Source organism: Piliocolobus tephrosceles, chromosome 18 (genome assembly GCF_002776525.5).
Source record: "Piliocolobus tephrosceles isolate RC106 chromosome 18, ASM277652v3, whole genome shotgun sequence".
Classification (NCBI taxonomy): domain Eukaryota; kingdom Metazoa; phylum Chordata; class Mammalia; order Primates; family Cercopithecidae; genus Piliocolobus; species Piliocolobus tephrosceles.
The window spans coordinates 67,785,395-67,805,258 of record NC_045451.1 but is presented as its reverse complement, the minus strand read 5'-3'; the positions used below and the strand labels follow the sequence as shown (position 1 = coordinate 67,805,258).

At 40.1% G+C, this 19,864-nt stretch overlaps 1 protein-coding gene across 1 annotated transcript in view; it reads left to right on the top strand.

The window, feature by feature from the left end:
• LAMA1 (laminin subunit alpha 1) overlaps nt 1–19,864 on the top strand; it is a 165,620-nt gene that overhangs the window by 29,664 nt on the left and 116,092 nt on the right. Inside the window, exons 2-3 of the mRNA XM_026456029.2 lie at nt 7,469–7,639; nt 7,839–7,951. Of these exons, the coding sequence (XP_026311814.1) occupies nt 7,469–7,639; nt 7,839–7,951 (284 nt within the window). The remainder of the gene's footprint in view (nt 1–7,468; nt 7,640–7,838; nt 7,952–19,864) is intronic.

Genomic DNA, 19,864 nt, shown 5'->3' with positions numbered 1-19,864 from the left:
ATTATCAAAGACCAAAAGTAGATAAAACCACAAAGATGGCGAAAGAGCAGAAAAGCTGAAAATCCTAAAAATCAGAGTGCCTCTCCCCCTCCAAAGGAACACAGCTCCTTGCCAGCAACGGAACAAAGCTGGATGGAGAATGACTTTGACAAGTTGAGAGAAGAAGGCTTCAGACGATCAAACTTCTCCAAGCTAAAGGAGGAAGTTTGAACCCATCACAAAGAAGCTAAAAACCTTGAAAAAAGATTAGACGAATGGCTAACTAGAATAACCAATGTAGAGAAGTCCTTAAATGACCTGATAGAGCTAAAAACCATGGCAGAAGAACTACATGACAAATGCACAAGCTTCAGTAACTGATTCAATCAACTGGAAGTTGATCAGTGATTGAAAATCAAATGAATGAAATGAAGCGAGAAGAGAAGTTTAGGGAAGAAAGAGTAAAAAGAAATGAACAAAGCCTCTAAGAAATATGGGACTATGTGAAAACACCAAATCTCCTGAAAGTGATGGGGAGAATGAAACCAAGTTGGAAAAGATTCTGCAGCATATCATCCCGGAGAACTTCCCCAACCTAGCAAGATAGGCCAACATTCAAATTCAGGAAATAGAGAGAACGCCAGAAAGACACTCGAGAAGAGCAACTCCAAGAGACATAATTATCAGATTCACCAAAGTTGAAATGAAGGAAAAAATGTTAAGGGCAGCCAGAGAGAAAGGTCGGGTTACCCACAGAGGGAAGTCCATCAGACTAACAGTGGATCTCTTGGCAGCAACTCCACAAGCCAGAAGAGAGTGGAGGCCAATATTCAGCATTCTTAAAGAAAAGAATTTTCAACCCAAAATTTCATATCCAGCAAAACTAAGTTTCATAAGTGAAGGAGAAATAAAATCCTTTACAAACAAGCAAATGCTGAGAGATTTTGTCACCACCAGGCCTGCCCTACAAGAGCTCCTGAAGGAAGTACTAAACGTAGAAAGAAACAACCGGTACCAGCCACTGCAAAAACATGCCCAAATCTAAAGACCATTGATGCTAGGAAGAAACTGCATCAACTAATGAGCAAAATAACCAGCTAACATCATAATGACAGGATCAAATTCACACATAACAATATTAAGCTTAAGTGTAAATGGGCTAAATGCTCCAATTAAAAGACATAGGCAAATTGGATAAAGAGTCAAGACCCATGAGGGTGCTGTGTTCAGGAGACCCATCTCACATGCAGAGACACACATAGGCTCAAAATAATGGGATGGAGGAAGATCTACCAAGCAAATGGAAAGCAAAAAAAAAAAAAAAAAAAAAAAAAAAAACAGGGGTTGCAATCCTACTCTCTAATAAAACAGACTTTAAACTAACAAAGATCAGAAGAGACAAAGGCCATTACATAATGGTAAAGGGAGCAATTCAACTAGAAGGGTTAACTCTTCTAAATATATATGCGCCCAATACAGGAGCACCCAGATTCATAAAGCAAGTACTTAGAGACCTACAAAGAGACTTAGACTCCCACACAATAATAATGGGAGACTTTAACACCCCATTGTCAACATTAGACAGATCAATGAAACAGAAAGTTAACAAGGATATCCAGGAATTGAACTCAGCTCTGCACCAAGTGGACCTAATAGACATCTACAGAACTCTCCACCCCAAATCAACAGAATATACATTCTTCTCAGCACCACATCGCACTTATTCCAAAATTGACCACATAATTGGAAGTAAAGCACTCCTCAGCAAATGTAAAAGCACAGAAATTATAACAAACTGTCTCTCAGACCACAGTGCGAACTAGAACTCAGGATTAAGAAACTCACTCAAAACTGCTCAACTACATGGAAACCGAACAACCTGCTCCTGAATGACTATGGGGTAAATAACAAAATGAAGGCAGAAATAAAGATGTTCTTTGAAACCAATCAGAATAAAGATACACCAATAACAGACAAATAGAGAGCCAAATCATGAGTGAACTCCCATTCACAATTGCTTCAAATAGAATAAAATATCTAGGAATCCACCTTACAAGGGATGTGAAGGACCTCTTCAAGGAGAACTACAAACCACTGGTCAACGAAATAAAAGAGGACACAAGCAAATGGAAGAACATTCCATGCTCATGGATAGGAAGAATCAATGTTGTGAAAATGGCCATACTGCCCAAGGTAATTTATAGATTCAATGCCATTCCCATTAAGCTACCAATGACTTTCTTCACAGAATTGGAAAAAACTACTTTAGAGTTCATATGGAACCACAACAGAGCCTGCATTGCCAAGACAATCCTAAGCCAAAAGAACAAAGCTGGAGACATCACGCTACCTGACTTCAAACTATACTACAAGGCTACAGTAACTAAAACAGCATGGTACTGGTACCAAAACAGAGACATAGACCAGTGGAACAGAACAGAGAGCCCTCAGAAATAATGCCACACATCTGATCTCTGAAAACCCTGAATAAAAAAAACAAGAAATGGGGAAAGGATTCCCTATTTAATAAATGGTGCTGGGAAAACTGGCTAGCCATATGTAGAAAGCTGAAACTGGATCCCTTCCTTACACCTTATGCAAAAATTAATTCAAGATGGATTAGAGACTTAAATGTTGACCTAAAACCATTAAAAACCCTAGTAAAAAACCTAGGCAATACCATTCAAGACATAGGCATGGGCAAGGACTTTATGTGTAAAACACCAAAAGCCATGGCAGCAAAAGCCAAAGTTGACAAATGGGATCTAATTAAACTAAAGAGCTTCTGCATAGCGAAAGAAACTTCCATCAGAGTGAACAGGCAACCTACAGAATGGGAGAAAATTTTTGCAATCTACTAATACCCAGCACCTATAAAGAACTCAAACAAATTTACAAGAAAAAAACAACCCCATCAAAAAGTGGGTGAAGGATATGAACAGACACTTCTCAAAAGAAGACAGCCAACAGACATGAAAAAATGCTCATCATCACTAGCCATCAGAGAAATACAAATCAAAACCACAATGAGATACCATCCCACACCAGTTAGAATGGCGATCATTAAAAAGGAAGCAACAGGTGCTGGAGAGGATGTGGAGAAATAGGATCACTTTTACACTGTTGGTGGTACTGTAAACTAGTTCAACCATTGTGGAAGACAGTGTGGCGATTCCTCAAGGATCTAGAGCTAGAAATACCATTTGACCCAGCCATCCCATTACTGGGTGTATACCCAAAGGACTATAAATCATGCTGCTATAAAGACACATGCACCTGTATGTTTATTGCGGCACGATTCACAATAGCAAAGACTTGGAACCAACCCAAATCAATGACAGACTGGATTAAGAAAATGTGGCACATATACACCATGGAATACTATGCAGCCATAAAAAAGGATGAGTTCATGTCCTTTGTAGGGACATGGATGCAACTGGAAACCATCATTCTCAGCAAACTATCGCAAGAACGGAAAACCAAACAGCGCATGTTCTCGCTCATAGGTGGGAATCGTACAATGAGAACGCTTGTACACAGGAAGGGGAACATCACACACTGGAGCCTATCATGGGATGGGGGGAGCGGGGAGGAATAGAATTAGGAGATATAGCTAATGTAAATGATGAGTTAGTGGATGCAGCACACCAACATGGTACATGTATACATTTATAACAAACCTGCACATTGTGCACATGTACCCTAGAACTTAAAGTATAATAATAAAAAAAATTTTTTGTTTACCAGCCTGGGCAAAAAGAGTGAAGCCCCCTCTCAAAAAAAAAAAAAAAAAAAGGATTATGTTTAAAATGTGCTTGCTCTAGTACACATTTCTAACCGACCCCGCCACCCCGACTTCTTTTTTTTGAGACAGAGTCTCTCTGTGTTGCCCAGGCTGGAGTGCAGTGGCATGATTTCGGCTCACTGCAACCTCCGCTTCTCAGGTTTAAGTGATTCCCCTGCCTCAGCCTCCTGAGTAGCTGAGATTACAGGTGTGCACCACCATGCCCCACTAATTTTTTTGTATTTTTAGTGGAGATGGAGTTTCACCATGGTGGCCAGGCTGGTCTCGAACTCCTGACCTCAAGTGATCCACCCCCCCCCGTCGGCCTTCCAAAGTGCTGGGATTGCAGGCGTGAGTCATCATGCCTGGCCCCAACTTTCTTTCATCCTCTTTCATCTTTAAACAGATGTGGTTCTTTGCAACAAAAGAATAGTGATTGCTCTATAACTGTGGAAAGGGAGTAAATGTAATATGTAAGACATCACTTGTAGTGAAGATTTTTTTCCAAATATTAGCTTATCTGAGAAGGAAGATTTAGTTTTAGTGAAAGACAACCTAGATATTTTTATGAAATTAATTATTTGAAGGTTTTACTTGCATAGGCATGCTAATGAAGTATATTTCTTCTAAATATACTTTCAATAAAAAAAGCAATCTTCCTTTTTATTAAAAGTATATTTAGGGCCAGGCGCGGTGGCTCACCAGCACTTTGGGAGGCCGAGGCGGGTGGATCACTTGAGGTCAGGAGTTCGAGACCAGCCTGACCAACATGGTGAAACCCCATCTCTACTAAAAACACAAAAGTTAGCTGGGCGTGGTGGTGTGCACATGTAATCCCAGCTACTCAGGAGGCTGAGGCAGGAGAATCGCTTGAACCTGGGAGGTGGAGGTTAAAGTGAGCCAAGATTGTGCCACTGCACTCCAGCCTGGGTGACAGAGTGAGACTCTGTCTAAAAAAAAAAAAAAAAAAAAAAAATATATATATATATATATATAAATAAAACAGGCAGATAAGAAACTTATCTAGTGCAAAGAACTCTCGGATGCTGATTACTGTAACTGAGATATTATTCTCCAAAAACAGTTAAATTTACGTTCATGTAGTTTGAGCTGCTTTTCTTCAGTGGCTCAGGGCAATGACTCGGGCAGAGATAGTGTGTGGGGCCCCCGTGACTCCCTGGCCCCCTCCCCTCCTCAATAACACAAGACCCTGCAGTTACTCAGATTGGGAGGTTGTGGGGAGTTCTTTTGATGTCCTGCAACTGGTGGGGGTGAAAAAGGAGAAAGTGGCAACATTCATTAACTGGTGAAGTATTTGTTGTTACTCGAGAAATGCCTTGTGAAGTCAGTTCTTGTAACCTTGGTTTCTTTTTCTTGCTTGACTAGTCTGTGTGAAGGGAATGGATAAAGTTGATTGTACTGTAAATCTAAATGCATGTATGTAATACAGAACCAAAAAACGTCATTTTAGCTGTTTGGACAAAACGCCATAGTTTAAAAGCATATTTTATTTTAAATGATTAGCTCATAAGAGAAATTTGAATCAGAATACTAGAATGTTATGGTCATAAAGGATGGAGGAAATTCTTATTTATCTTCGTACCAAATAGAATAAATGTCAGCCCCTGCTACAGGTAATACCGCATATAAGAATGTATGTGTTACTGTAGGAGCTCCATTATTACATAAAATATAACTGTCTAACTACTGCTTGATGAAAATGGGAAATTGAGGAGCTGCATGATTAAACATAATGTCTCATCTGGTTCGTCATAAAGCATTTTTTCTTAGTTTATATTAAGAAAAGAAGTTCCTTTACAGGGATATGATAAAAATAAGCATCTTTTAGTTAAAAATGAAAATAAGTATATTAAACATAGTAAATGATGTAAGTCCATGTTATGTTTCAAAATTAAGAATAATGCTTTAGAGTACAAATATTAAATAACTATTTTATCTTGAGAGGGAAAGGATTTATTGACAGAATGGGGTCCTTCTATTTGAGTAGAATTACTAATAGGTAGTTCTGTTTTATGTAAAAAGTTTTTGAAAGACTACCTAATTTTTTTTAAATAGATGCATGGTAAGTTTTTTAGTGTAGCAAGTGTTAGTAAAAGAACCGTTTTTGTTTTATAATTTAAAATTTAAAATACTCATAATGGAAAACATCATTGAATGTATGTCTAAAAAATAACAATTGAAACCATGAATTCCTTCTGTGTTACTAAAATTACACTGTGCTATTTTAAATTTCACCGAAAAATAGACTTTTCAGTAATGGTATTTCTATATGGTTTTTACAAAGAAAAGATTATATTCTGTGATCTTTTAAGATCAAGTCGTAGTATGTTAGAGAAACGCCACTGAGCTGAGATCCTTGTAGTACGCTCTCAGCTCAGCGTCCATGCCTGGAGAATGTCTCTTCAACGTCGCGTCACACCATCGTTTCTGTATCTTCACAGAATCTTCACTGCTGCTATCCCCTTTTACCAAGATAAAGTTACATCTCCAAAGAACCGAATGGAGATACTTTTCTCACAGTCACCTGGAAATTATTTCCTGAATAGTTTGGACCTGGTGCTGATGTTGGCTGCTTAAAGATAAAATCAGCTGAGACAAGGAAACTATACAAAGGCAAAGATCAATAATGACTTGAAAAGCATTTTGAAAACTGGATCTTTGGGTTCTAAAATTTTATTCACCAAAGAAAACAGGAGTAAAGAAAGAGAAGAGAGAGAGACAAAAAAAAAAAAAAAAAATCCTAGATAATTATAGAAAAGACCTTGTAAATACTATCAGAGGCAACTGGACCAAAGTGAGGACAGAATAAATGCCCTTCTTTCCAGTGATAGGTGTTTGAATTGCATTGATAAATATATGCATTGGTCATTTGAAACTTCCCCTAAAGCCTGTTTCACAGCATTTTATTGTAAACATTTTCAATCAGAAAAGTGGAAATAATTGTACAGTGAACACCCATACTCTCGCCTTGATTTTTTTTTTTTTTTTTTTTTTGAGACTGAGTCTTGCTCTATTGCCCAGGCTGGTGTGCCGTGGCACGATCTCCACAGCGGCTGAACTAATTTACACTCCCACCAACAGTATGTAAGCATCCCTTTTCTCCACAGCTTCTCCGGCATCTGTTGCTTTTTGACTTTTTAGTCATAGACATTCTGACTAGTGTGAGATGGCATGTCATTGGAAGCCAGCTTACTTTGTGATGCATTTCGAAGTGAGTTGGAGACATAAGTATACTTTGCTCCTAAACATTTCCCCATGTACATTGGTATTTGTTTATGATTCTTTTATTTTGTTTTTTGAGGTAGAATGTACACGCACTAAGATACACAGATCTGCCCAAATCTTAGGTGTACTCATTCTATGATTTTTCACAACTGCATCTGCCTGTGAAACCCAAAGCTTTATCGAGATATGCACATATTACCCTAGGAAGTTCCTCTGTCCTTTCATAGTCAATCCCTACCCCCTGCAGCAATGTTTTGACTTTTCCGCATAGATGAATTTTGCTTCTCCTAGAATTTCATATAGCTGAAACCATGCTGGTATCCTGCGTTTGTGTAAGGATTCCTTCATCCAGCACATAGACTTTCAGTCTCCTTTTGATTCACCTACCAAGTGGGACGGGGTAAGCTTATTCTCTGGATTTCAAGTGGCTCAGCTGATTTGGTGAATTTTCACTTTCAGGCCTGTTTCCTGCCATTCTCAATCTTGCCAGCAACGCTGACATCAGTACCAATGCCACCTGTGGCGAGAAGGGGCCCGAGATGTTCTGCAAACTTGTGGAGCATGTGCCGGGTCGGCCCGTTCGAAACCCGCAGTGCCGGATCTGTGATGGCAGCAGTGCAAACCCCAGAGGCAAGTGTCGCGCCTTCATTTCTGAAATTCCCGTGGGAATGTACACTGTGTGAAATGAGGACCGAGACTTCTATTAGGAAGCCATAAACATTGTGTTCACCTTCACTGCTCTTTGTTTCCACCAGCATTACGGTTTAGAACTCAAGAAATGTAAAGCAAGAGCTGAGAGGAATTCATGTTTTTTATTTTCTTTTAACAGAACGCCATCCAATATCACATGCCATAGATGGCACCAATAACTGGTGGCAAAGTCCCAGCATTCAGAATGGGAGAGAGTATCACTGGGTCACAATCACTCTGGACTTAAGACAGGTAGGTCAGGCCAGAACCCTTGAAGAGTGTCTATGGGCTGCTGAACTGTGGTCTTCCGATGACTTTTGGGAAAGTCTGGATTCTTTCTGAACACATTTACATTCTGGTCTATTTTCCACCAGGTGAAGGCAAGTGGTACACAGAAGGAGTCCCTGGTGCCATTTCTTGTCCCTTTTATCATTCCCAGGTGTCTTTGGGGAGGTGGGTGCAATTGCTTCCATATGGTTGATGTTCTTTGAAGCTGTGTCAACAGGGCACACCCATCCATCCAGGAAATGTCAGGCGGTTTGCTGGCTGCCGACAGATGCATGGGGAGGGAGAGGGGGGAAAACACGTGTATTTCCTAACTTTTAGCTTACTGTCTTGCTAATGTCTTTGAGCAAGTTATTGTATAAGGATTATATAAGGCTAGAAGAAAACAAAACAAGACGGTGTTAAACCTCTTGACTGTGTCTGCCCTGCCAGATGCAGTCTGTCTGGGCCAGGTAAGCTGGAGTTGCCCAATACTAACTTAAGCAGCGCCTTCAGCATCAGTGGGGAAAGGGAAGGTATGATTGGCTCCAGCCACACCTGCATCCTCTTCCCTTGCTTGAAGGCCACATAGGAGGATGCGAAGAAATATGAGATGAGCTCCAGTTGCCCTGATGTTCCTGGGAAAGGAAAGGAGAGGAGAGGAGAGGAGAAGGGAGGGGAGGGGAGGGGAGGGGAGAAGAGAGATGGCAGGTGTTTTGGAGCTGTTAGCAGGTGTTTTGGAGCCGTTGTCCTGGTTCTGATTTGAGCTTTTCAGAAAAGCCATCGCATTAATTCTTATTTTTTTCCATTCTCTTGTGTTAGAGCTCATAAATTTCATGTAAAATATGAGATTGGTTAAGACAGGCAAGTAATTGTAATGTGCATTGTAGGATTTACATAGAAATTATGGAGATTAAATGACAATCGGAATTCTTTGAATAAGTGATAGTTTTAAAATGTGCAGGATGTTTTTTTGAAACAAAGCCTCGCTCTGACACCCAGGCTGGAGTGCAGTGGCGTGATCTCGGCACACTGCAACTTCCGTCTCCTGGGTTCAAGCGATTCTCCTGCCTCAGCCTCCCGAGTAGCTGGGACTACAGGCTCCTGTCACCATGCCCGGTTAATTTTTTGTATTCTTAGTAGACGGGGTTTCACTATGTTGGCCAGGATGGTCTCATCTCTTGACCTCGTGATCTGCGCGCCTCGGCCTCCCAAAGTGCTGGGATTACAGGTGTGAGCCACCATGCCTGGCCAAATGTGCAGGATTTTAACAAGACAAGGTGATACTTCATATACTGATGTACAAGGAACTTGTGTTCTGTAATAATTACGGCAAATAAGGTAGCAAGATGTGCAGCTCAGAAGACATTTTCCAAGTTCAGGTTCATAGTATTGTGAAAGTAAAATAGGACATGAATTAATGTGACACTCCTTAATATTTTCAAATCCCCCTAAAGAAAAAAGAAAAGAGCTTCTTTTTTCTTTTCTTTCTTTTTTTTTTTTTTTTGTTTGAGACGGAGTTTCGCTCTTGTTACCCAGGCTGGAGTGTAATGGCTCGATCTTGGCTCACTGCAACCTCCACCTCCCGGGTTCAAGTGATTCTCCTGCCTCAGCCTCCTGAGTAGCTGGGATTACAGGTATGTGGTCTCGAACTCCTGATCTCAGGTGATCCACCTGCCTCAGCTTCCCAAAGTGCTGGAGTTAGAGGCATGAGCACCACGCCCAGCCAAGAGCTTCTTTTTTACCCTGGTCTTTGTGTTTATCTCAGTCGTAAGAATGGTTCTCTGGAAGATTGTGGTTTTTCCCATCACCTTTCTACGTATTTTCCTTTTTCTAAAGGAAAAAGTAAAACTGTGTTCATTATTAAGAATATGGTATTATATGAGTTTGGCCAAATTAAGACCTGGACATTTTACACATAGATTTCAAACCTCTGTACGTCTATCCTTTGTCTTGAAATTTGTCATGCTTGACTTCATCCTGAAGGGATGGACTAAGTTAGTCTGAGGAATTCCAGAAGGCAGTCTCCATTTTAGATGTCTAAGGCAAGTTAAAAAAATAAACATACACATGTAGTTATAGACTGCTTTAGGTAATTTTTAGTGTTTTAGGGTAGGCTTTTAAAATAAGATCACTTAAAATAAGTAGTATTCAGAAATTTCTTTACCGTTTACACAGTATGAAAATTCTGCTTGTGCTTTGTTGTTTTTTTTTTTTAAACAAAGCACATTATGCTTACATCTGATCAAGCCTTTCTCAGATTTTTTTATTTATTGAGCCTTTTTATTACAAATACTTTTGAATATGTAGAAAGCATATTACAGTGAATTCTCCTGGAGAAATCGTGGACTGCTGTCTAATACATTACAGACTAGGTATTCTTGGTTCTCAGCTGAGAGACTGCATCAGGGCACCAGCTTGGTCCTGAGACCTTCAGGATAGGGATGGAGGAAATACAGAAGCAGTTCCATTTATGTATTAACTGTTGGGTTTTGGTGGCGTGATTTGGTGGAGATGCATGAAGTGTGGTAGGGTGGTATATACAAAGTGAAATGTGATAGCATGAAGGATGTAGAGTACCTAACAAACTCCTCACGTTTAATAAACCTGAGTTTTTTTCCCTCTGTCATGCTTCTAATACACAAGTTACTTTAGATTCCTACAGATCTTCAGAAATCACCAAGGGAAATGTTAAACAAGGGCTTAATAGAATCTAATCACAATTAGCTAACAGGATTAAGGAGTACAGTTATGCAGATTTTGAGAAATTCATAAGTCAATAATTATTCTGTTTTTTCTGATTAGGAAATTAAGATGGAATCATCATAGAAAAATGGAAGATACAGATAAGCGTAAACGGGTAAAAACATATCATCTCTTCACCCTGTAGCAATCGCTAATTGGTATCTTGGGGTATTGACTGTGTCATTTGCCTACAATTCTATGCATTTAATAATGCTACGACAGTATCATCATGTATTACATACTTACTGCACCAGACATTCTGCTGTGCACTTGATGAGGATTATGTCATTGAATTCTCATAATCGCCTGTGAGTTGGCTCCTGTTATTATCCCCTTTAGACGGATGACAAAACTGAGACTTAGAGAGTTTAAAGAGGCTTGCTCAAGGGTAGGACTCACTGAAGCTTGACAGCCTGGACTCTGCATCATTGTAGCACTCTGACCCTCCAGCTGAGACAGATTATGTGATATGTAAATTCGTGTTTGAATGTTTTATGTAAGTTTATATCATGAACATTTCCCAGTATAATTAAAACTCAAGATCAATAATTGTTAAAGCTGCATTAATAGTTTCTATATATATGGCTTACCCATCATTTGCCCAAGAATCCTCAGGCCTGACATTTTGGTGCTTTTTTTGTTATGGGTGATAACTTGAGCTATCAATGAAAAAAGGTTCATTTCGTACATATACCCATGAAATAATGCAGTGAATATCAATCACGTTTGAGGTTTATATGACAAATTTATGGTTAATTTTGTTTTGAGCATCTTTTGATAGAGGAATGTTATTAACAGCTACACATATAGGAACTTATAGATATGAATTATAGACTATTCAGCATTTTTTTCCTCATCCGTATTATTTCATCTGCTTTTCCCAACAGTTCTGGAATGTGAATGATCTCTTTGCAGGTACAAAAATCACAGCACAGAGCAAGCGGGTCACAGGCTTGCCCAGGGTCGGTCTATGGCTGCACGTGCTCAGGCTAGGCCTGGAAACCAGGATCTCTGGTTCCCTCTACACCATGCCACGCTGTCACCTTGTCTTTGGTCTCCAATTATTGTTTTCCTTTGTTCTGACTTTACGGGGAGACTGGCAAGAACTCTTGCAATTCTCTCCTGATGTTGGGAGTGTTCGGATTCTATCCTCTTCCCTCTTCTGTTTGCCTGCTCGGTAGGGTCCTCTCCCCCGTGAATCCAGCAGGGTATTGACACTTTCTTCATGCTTTTGCAGTGGCTGACAGAATTGGGTGCTACCTAACTTTTTTTTTTTTTAACCAAGAAGGAGGAAAATAAATCAGTATCTTCTCTTTTCCTTAAAAAACTTCTAAACTCGAGAACATTTCACTGGGAGTGAGGGTCACATGTGTGAGTAAAAATGTGTAATGGTCTTTTAGAAGATAAGATCTGTTTTGTAAAGAAGGAAAGTTCCCTATGGCATTGAAAATAAAGCTGCTCTTTGGAGCCGTGCTTTATTTTATGTGTAGGTTTAATTAGGAAGTAGCACTTTGTTGTGGGAACATAGTCACAGAGGGCCTTTGTTTTATGCAAACCTTTAGACAAGAGCTGCTTGTTTGCTGGGTTTTGTAAAACCTCATTAATTCAGATGTCAGTTGTTTTTTTCCCCCAAATTTCTGAAAAATTGACCAGTACAAGGTGAGGTTTATTATCATATCATTCAAATATAAAGTGTTTATTAAGCACATCGACAAGGTCAACAAGAAAATAGGCAAATTTCACATTCTTAAGATAAAATCTTTAAAGATTTTTATTGCAAGAATTGCATGTAACTTGGAGCATCTCATTAGAAGTGAATTTTGGCTGTTCCTGAAAAGAGGTTAGGCAGAAACCCTTCCTAGAAGCACTCAGATAGAAATTACTTTTACTGCATGCTTGTTTGTACTCTAACGATTCTATTCCAGTTTTCTTTTACTTCATACTGGCCTCCACCAATTTCAGATATTAAGGTTTCTTGATTTGCTTGGTAAAACAAATAGATTGGAAGAAATCTTAAGCTCATGATTATGATTTGGAAGTAAGCCACCCTAAATTCCTGTGCTCCAGACATTTTTATCTTTGTTGTCATGTTCTCTGGGAAGCTGCTAGCCTCAGAAATAGGTCTTCTTTCGTTTTCACATTTTCATTACCTCATTTTATTTTCTCATGCATAGCTTCTCTGCTGGTTATCTATTGTGGAAGAAATCACTGTGAAACTTTATGGCTTAAAACAGCAACATTCGTTTTATACCTTTCCTGATTTCAGTGGGGTCAGGATTTAGGCAAGGCCTGAGTGGGTATGTCTAAGGCTGCAGACCATGGGGGCTAGAGTTGGAGCAGCTTAGGGAAGAGGAGGGAGTTTGGGGAACCTGGGGAAGAGGGTGCTGGACCAGCTGGGAGAAGGTCCCTGGGGCAGCTGGAGGCTATGTTCATGAGGGTTCAGGGCTTCTCTGTGTGGTCTTTCCGCATGGACGCCAGAGCTTCCTCACAGCATGGCGGCCTTAAGGCAGCTTGCTTATAGGGCAGCTTGGGGCAGGAGGCAGAAGTTGTGTCCCCTCTTAGACCTGGTCTTCAGTCACACAGTGCCAGTTTCCCTGTGCTTTATGAGACACCCAGTCACTCAGGTTGGCAGAGATTCAAGTTGGGAAAGGTAGACCAGCCTCACCCGTCAACTGGAGGAGGGGTGAAGAATTTGAGGCCTGTTTTAAAACTACTACTACCTTAGCCTTCTGAAAGGGTCTTTCTCTGGGAGGCTTTAATCTTTGCAGCCTTGCGTATCTTATCTTGTAGGGGCCGCACCCCTGTCTTTAGATGAGGTGAAGAGCTTATAGGAACCCTACAGGAATGCAGATACTGTTCTTTTCACAGTAAGTGAGCTGAAGAAGTGAAAACAATTGAGGCCAGGCTTTAGGAACAAGATGGAGTTTTGTTTCTTGTTAAGATTTATATTTAAGCTTTCTCACTTATGTATTATCGGTGGGAGTTGCCAGATAGTCCAGGATAACCATTTTGCCATTTGGCAGAGCGCAGTTCTCTTTAGATTTTGAGCTGCCAAGGTTTGGTCTCACACTTTCAGTGTTTCTACCCAGCGGGACTTCTTGCACTGGGCCTGGGAGGATTCAGGGAAATCCGTGAAGACAGTTTTGCAGGACTGGATCACAATATGCTTTTCATATCCCCAACTGTTTTGGCTTCAAAGTAAAGATTTTTGTATATTTATGGGAAAAGAGGGACGTCCGTTCTGAAATTATTTCTTCCTGTTATATTGAAGCTGAAAAAAAAAGGGATAAGTTTTAATTTCTCAAGAAATTTTTCTTTGAAAAATATAGTGCAGTTTGGTGTCCACTCTAGCTTTTTCTTTTCTTTTTATGTATTGACTTAGCTTCTACTCAGATTGTAACATTTCCATCTTTAAAAACAGAGCTGTAACAACATTTTTTAGAAATGGCTTATAAAAACCTCAGCTAGATCTCAAAATATCTCTTGTGTTTTTAATGTCTTCAGTGGACCTTTTCTCTACACAGAACTTCCTTTATTTTGATGTACTAGTAACATATAATAGCAGAAACTTTTTAAACTATAGAAAATGTAAGAAAAAAGTTATTTTAAAAAATCCCCTGTGATTCTTACAACCAGAGGTGACCTTTTGCTCCATTGCATCATATCTGAGAACACTGAATATATTTAAGACATCATGGAATCTCTGCCTTGTGCATACTGGGATCTCAGGATTCATCGATGAACAAGACAATGATCAGATCCTCGTTAAGCCCTTAGTGCAGAGAAAGTGCACAACACATGGTTGGTTCCTTCACTACGTCGGTTATTAGCAGTGATAAGCAGGTCACTTTCATTGCGTGTTTAAGGCAGGCCTCAGCTCTCAAGGGCCTTCTGGTCTGGTGGGGAAAAATAGGCTTCTGCTGAGTGGTGGAGAGTGTGCAGGGGATGGGGGTGCACAGAGAACACATAGGAAGGACCACTTAGCAGTTCAAAGAAACAATGCGGGCTGGGAGCAGTGTCTCCTGCCTGTAATCCCAGCACTTTGGGAGGCTGAGGCAGGCAGATCACCTGAGCTCGGGAGTTCGAGACCAGTCTGACCAACATGGGGAAACCCTCTCTCTACTAAAAATAAAAAATTGGCCAAGCATGGTGGCACATACCTGTAATCCCAGCTACTCAGGAGGCTGAGTCAGGAGAATCAGTAGAACCCGGAGGGCGGAGGTTGCGGTGAGCCGGGATCACGCCATTGCACTCCAGCCTGGGCAACAAGAGCAAAACCCCGTCTCAAAAAGAAAAAAAAAAAAAAGACCACAAAAAGAAACTGCAAAAAGGACCCGCTGGAGGAAGGGAGGAGGGAATACAGAAGGAAGCAGCAGGAACGAGTAGGGTGGGAAAGACCTGGAAATTAGAAAACCTGGCGTGTCTGTGGGGCTGACATAGTACATTCAGTCCTAGAATAAACATTTCCTCTCTTGTCTTTTTTTCCCCCTATTTATTGGGATATAATTGACATATAGTGAAATGCACAGATCTTGGGTGTATAGTTGGGTGAGTTTTGATAAATACAGACACTTGTATAAGCCATCCCCTTGTCAAGGTATAGAACTTTTCCATCACCGCAAAATGTTCCCCCACACGCTTCCCAGCCAATTCCTCACTTGCTCTCCTCCCTCCCAGCAGCCAGAGGAACCGCTGTCCTGAATTTTTTTTTCACTTCGGAAGAGTTTTGCCTGTGAGATGACTTCTTATCCATGGAATCACAGTGTTTCCTTTTTTGTGTCTGGCTTCTTTCTCTGAGCATGAGGTTTGTCAGATTCACGTGCCGTTGCTTGTATGAGTGGCTTGTTCCATTCATTTCTGTGTAGTATTTCACTTCATGGATATACCAACATTTATTTATCCACTGTCTTGCTGGGTATTTCCAGTTTTTGTCTATTGTAAAAATGCTGCTGCAGACATTCTTATCAATCTTTCTGGATGTTTTTATTTCTCTAAGAGTGGAACTGGCCACAAGATATATGTATATTTAACTTTATAAAACATTGACAAATCACAGTCCAGAAAGTGCCTCTAGGCAGAAAGCAAAGCAATCCTGGGCTCTTCTCCCGGGAGTCACTTTCCCGTGCTGCCTGCTGTCCAATATTTGAAACCCATTCTTTATATCCTGTGTCCAGAGTTCTGGCTGTTAACTGTAGGAGAGCCAGGTGGTACCAGTTTCTTCTTCATAGCGACCAGTAAAATGCCTGTAATAATTTTTAATGGCAGAATGATAGTCTATCATTTGGCTACACAATAATTCATTTAACCTGTTCCCATTGGGAGACACTGAAGGTGTTTTCAATTTGGGGCTATTCTAAGTTACGTTGTAACAAACTTTTGAATATTTTATGGCTGTTATGGTAATTTATTTTTTAATGTCGATTCCAAAAAATTAGATTATTTAGTGAAATGCTTAAATTTTTAAAAATGTGATCTTTAGTGCCTTATTTTTTTTCAAAACCATTGCTCAACTTATCTGCTCAGTAACAGTGACTAGGTGTGTTTCACAATTCCTCGGCAGTACGGAGATCAGAATTTTATTTTCTTATATATATATATATTTTTTGTCCTGTGCTAATTGAATAGCAGAGAATTTATTTGTTTATAATGAGTTGTTACATTAGGTCACTGTACTGGACATATCTTTGGTAGCACTAAGCTAAATTAAGATGCTTAAACAATGTTTGGTTTATTATCTTCACATGTATAAATTTTATGATCATTAATCCATTGAGGCAGCCAAATTGCTGTAACATGGTGGTGACATTTTTAGATATTGAATATCAATATCAGAGGCTGGACAGACTTTTCAAGTCATATTCTAACCAAAGAGAAAAAACTGATTTGACTCTAAGTCTCATTATTTTGAGAAGTGCAAGTAGTCACAAGAATAACTATGGAACCTAGGGAAATTGATTAAAAATCTGATACCTTACCTCTGTATTGTGCATTTTATAAAGTGCTTTCCTATTCATTATTTCATCTTATACATACATGAAAAATCTGAAGAATGTGTTGATTTGTAGCCACATCACTCACGAATATGCACTGGGATGTACAGAATACGTCCTCTGGATTTGTCATGTTAAGCCTAAATCATGGAAAACATTCAATGTAGTTTTAAAGTTCTCCAGACTATAGGAAATTAAAAATATATTACTCACCTATCACTACCTTTTTGCAGGGAATATGGTGATTGTGGAATTCTAACTCTGAAAGCGTTGGTTTTGGTGAGATGACCAGGCTGCCAAAGTACAATGAAGGTGGAGACTTCTTAGTGACGGGGACAGCTGCCTGTTGATGCCAGGGCACCCCCTCAGACCTGTGGTCTCTTTGCAATTTGTATGCAGGCACTTAGAAAGCACTGACTCACTCTGGCCTGTCCGTTTTGGAAATGAACCTGGGAAAACCGTGAGGTCAAATTTAAACCTGCAGATAATTAGCTGGATGGCATAGCTGTACAAACTGAGATGGCCTGGGAAATTTGGTAAAGCTTTAAAACTATCATACTTACTAGCTTCTGTTCAGTCAACTGGGCTGATTTTTGAGACAGTCTCCCTTTGTCACCCAGGCTGGAGTGCAATGTTGTGATCTCGGCTCACTGCAACCTCTGCCTCCTCAGTTCCAGTCATTCTTGTGCCTCAAGCTCCTGAGTAGCTGGGACTACAGGGGCATGCCACCACACCTGGCTAATTTTTGAATTCTGAGAAGAGATGAGGTTTTGCCATGCTGCCTAGGCTGGTCTCAAACTCCTGGCCTCAAGTGATTCACCCACCTCGGCCTCCCAAAGTGTTGGGATTACAGGTGTGAGCCACCACACCTGGCCAACATAAGCTTTCTTATCAGTTGAGAATTATTAGAACATGTGTAATTGTTTGTTTCTGTGTTTTAAAAAATTATCGACTATGTTTTAGAGAAGTTTTAGGTTTACAGAAAAATTGAATGAGAAGTACAGAGAATTCCCCCACACCCCTCTGTACAGTAGTTTTTGGATCAAATTTTGGCTAGCGTTTTTTTTTTTTTTTTTGAGACAGAGTCTCTCTCTGTCACCCGTGTTGGAGTGCAGTGGTGCCATCTCAGCTCACTGCAACCTCCACCTCCTGAGTTCAAGAGATTCTCCTGCCTCAGCCTCCTGAGTACCTGGGACTACAGGTGTGTGCCACCATACCTGGCTAAATTTTTGTATTTTTTAGTAGAGACGAGGTTTCACCCTGTTAGCCAGGATGGTCTTGATCTCCTGACCTCGTGATCCACCCACCTTGGCCCTCCAAGGTGCTGGGATTGCAGGCGTAAGCCACCGCGCCGGGCCTTGGCTATTCTTTATTACCCTTTTAAGAGCAAGTGACTGATCCAGTGCAGTTTCAACAGTTTCTAAGACCTTTTCCTCCATAATATTTACAAGACTATCATGAGAATTGTCAATATAATTTAAGAATTTTTGCTTTTCCTACTATTTAATGGTATGTAATCAGAAGATATTTATCTGTGTTCTTCGTATGACAGAAGCACAAAAAAATGCCAGTTAAATAACCATTTAGTAGGTCTCCATTGGGATGAACAATGTTTAGGATCATTTACAACTTTACCAGTCTTGTATCAGTCTTATAGACTGAGCCAGGCAAGAGATGGGGCTGCCTGAGGTCACTGTGCTGTTCAGGAAATGCCACCAAGGAGAAAGCATTGTGTAAACAGTGGGTCTTCCACTGCAAAGCCCTGAGTTTGGGGCTCTGATTTTGTATTTTGTGAAGTATCATCATGCCTTGCCAGAGCTCAGAAAGAATGTGACCGAAATCAGGTCATGAGAAAGATAAGATTTCAAACATCCCCTCGGAGCTGTTTGCTTGACCTCCGCTGACTTAATTGGTTTCTATGGAGTTGGCCCCTGCCTAGAAATACTACATTCCTACTCATTTGCGACTTAGACAGCTCAGTCTTTCACAAGGTTGAATCTTCATACCATTCACTTCTCATCTCTTTTTTTTGGAGGGGGTGGTGTTGTAAAATATGCATAACATAAAATTTACCATTGTAAACTTTTTTTTGTATAAAAATGGCATATTCTTTATTTTGCATACTTTAATTTCAGAACAAAATAAACAAAAAAAAATTTACAATACACAACATGCATGTAATCCTGCTGTCAGAGTAGGGAGGGAATGGGGGCTTGACACTTCGTTTCTTGCCTTCAACACAAGGACAGGAGAGAGGAAAAAACACTAGACATCAGCAGGGGGAGCCAGATGGGACGGGGCACTCGAGGCTGCCGTGGGAGCCATTTTAACCATTTTTAAGTGTGCAGTTCGGTGACATTAAGTACATTGTGCAACCATCACCACCATCCATCCCCAGAACTTTTTCATCTTCCCAAACGGAAACTCTACCCCTTAAACACCAACTCCACGTTCCTCTCTTCCCCCAGCCCTGGGTAGCCTCCATTCACCTTCTGTCTATGAATTGGTTTACTGTGGGTAATCAGGCTTACATAAGTGGAATCCTACTCTATTTGTCCTTTTGTCTGGCTTATTTCACTTAGCATACGTAATGTCCTCGAAGTTTATCTATGTTGTAGCGTGTATTACAATAATATTCCATTGTATGCATAGACCGCACTTTGTTCAGCCAGCCATCCATTGATGGATAGTTGGGCTGTTTCCACCTTTTAGCTATTGCGTATAATGCTGCTGTGAACGTTGGTGTGTATGTGTGTGTGAGTCCCTGCTTTCCATTCTTCTGGATATATACCTGGAAGAGGAATTTCTGCGTCATATTGTAATTCGATGTTTAATTTTTTGAGGAACCACTGTACTTTTTTCCATAGTACCCGCACCATTTTACGTTCCCACTGCATCTTTTAAAAAAATAAACAAAAGCCTTCCTATATATTATGTATCCTACATATTTGGATATTCTCTTTTAAAAATAAGCTTTAAATATGATGATTTGTCAGATACTCAATGAAGTTAGATGTGTCTAAAGAAAAAGGAGAATCTTCAAGTAGAATATAGACCAAAGATCCATATAAAAAGTGAAATTTTACACACACACACGAAATAATACTTTCTCATCTCTCTAGTGCTGAAACTATCAACGATTCAGCTAGATTTAGTGTGCGAAGGA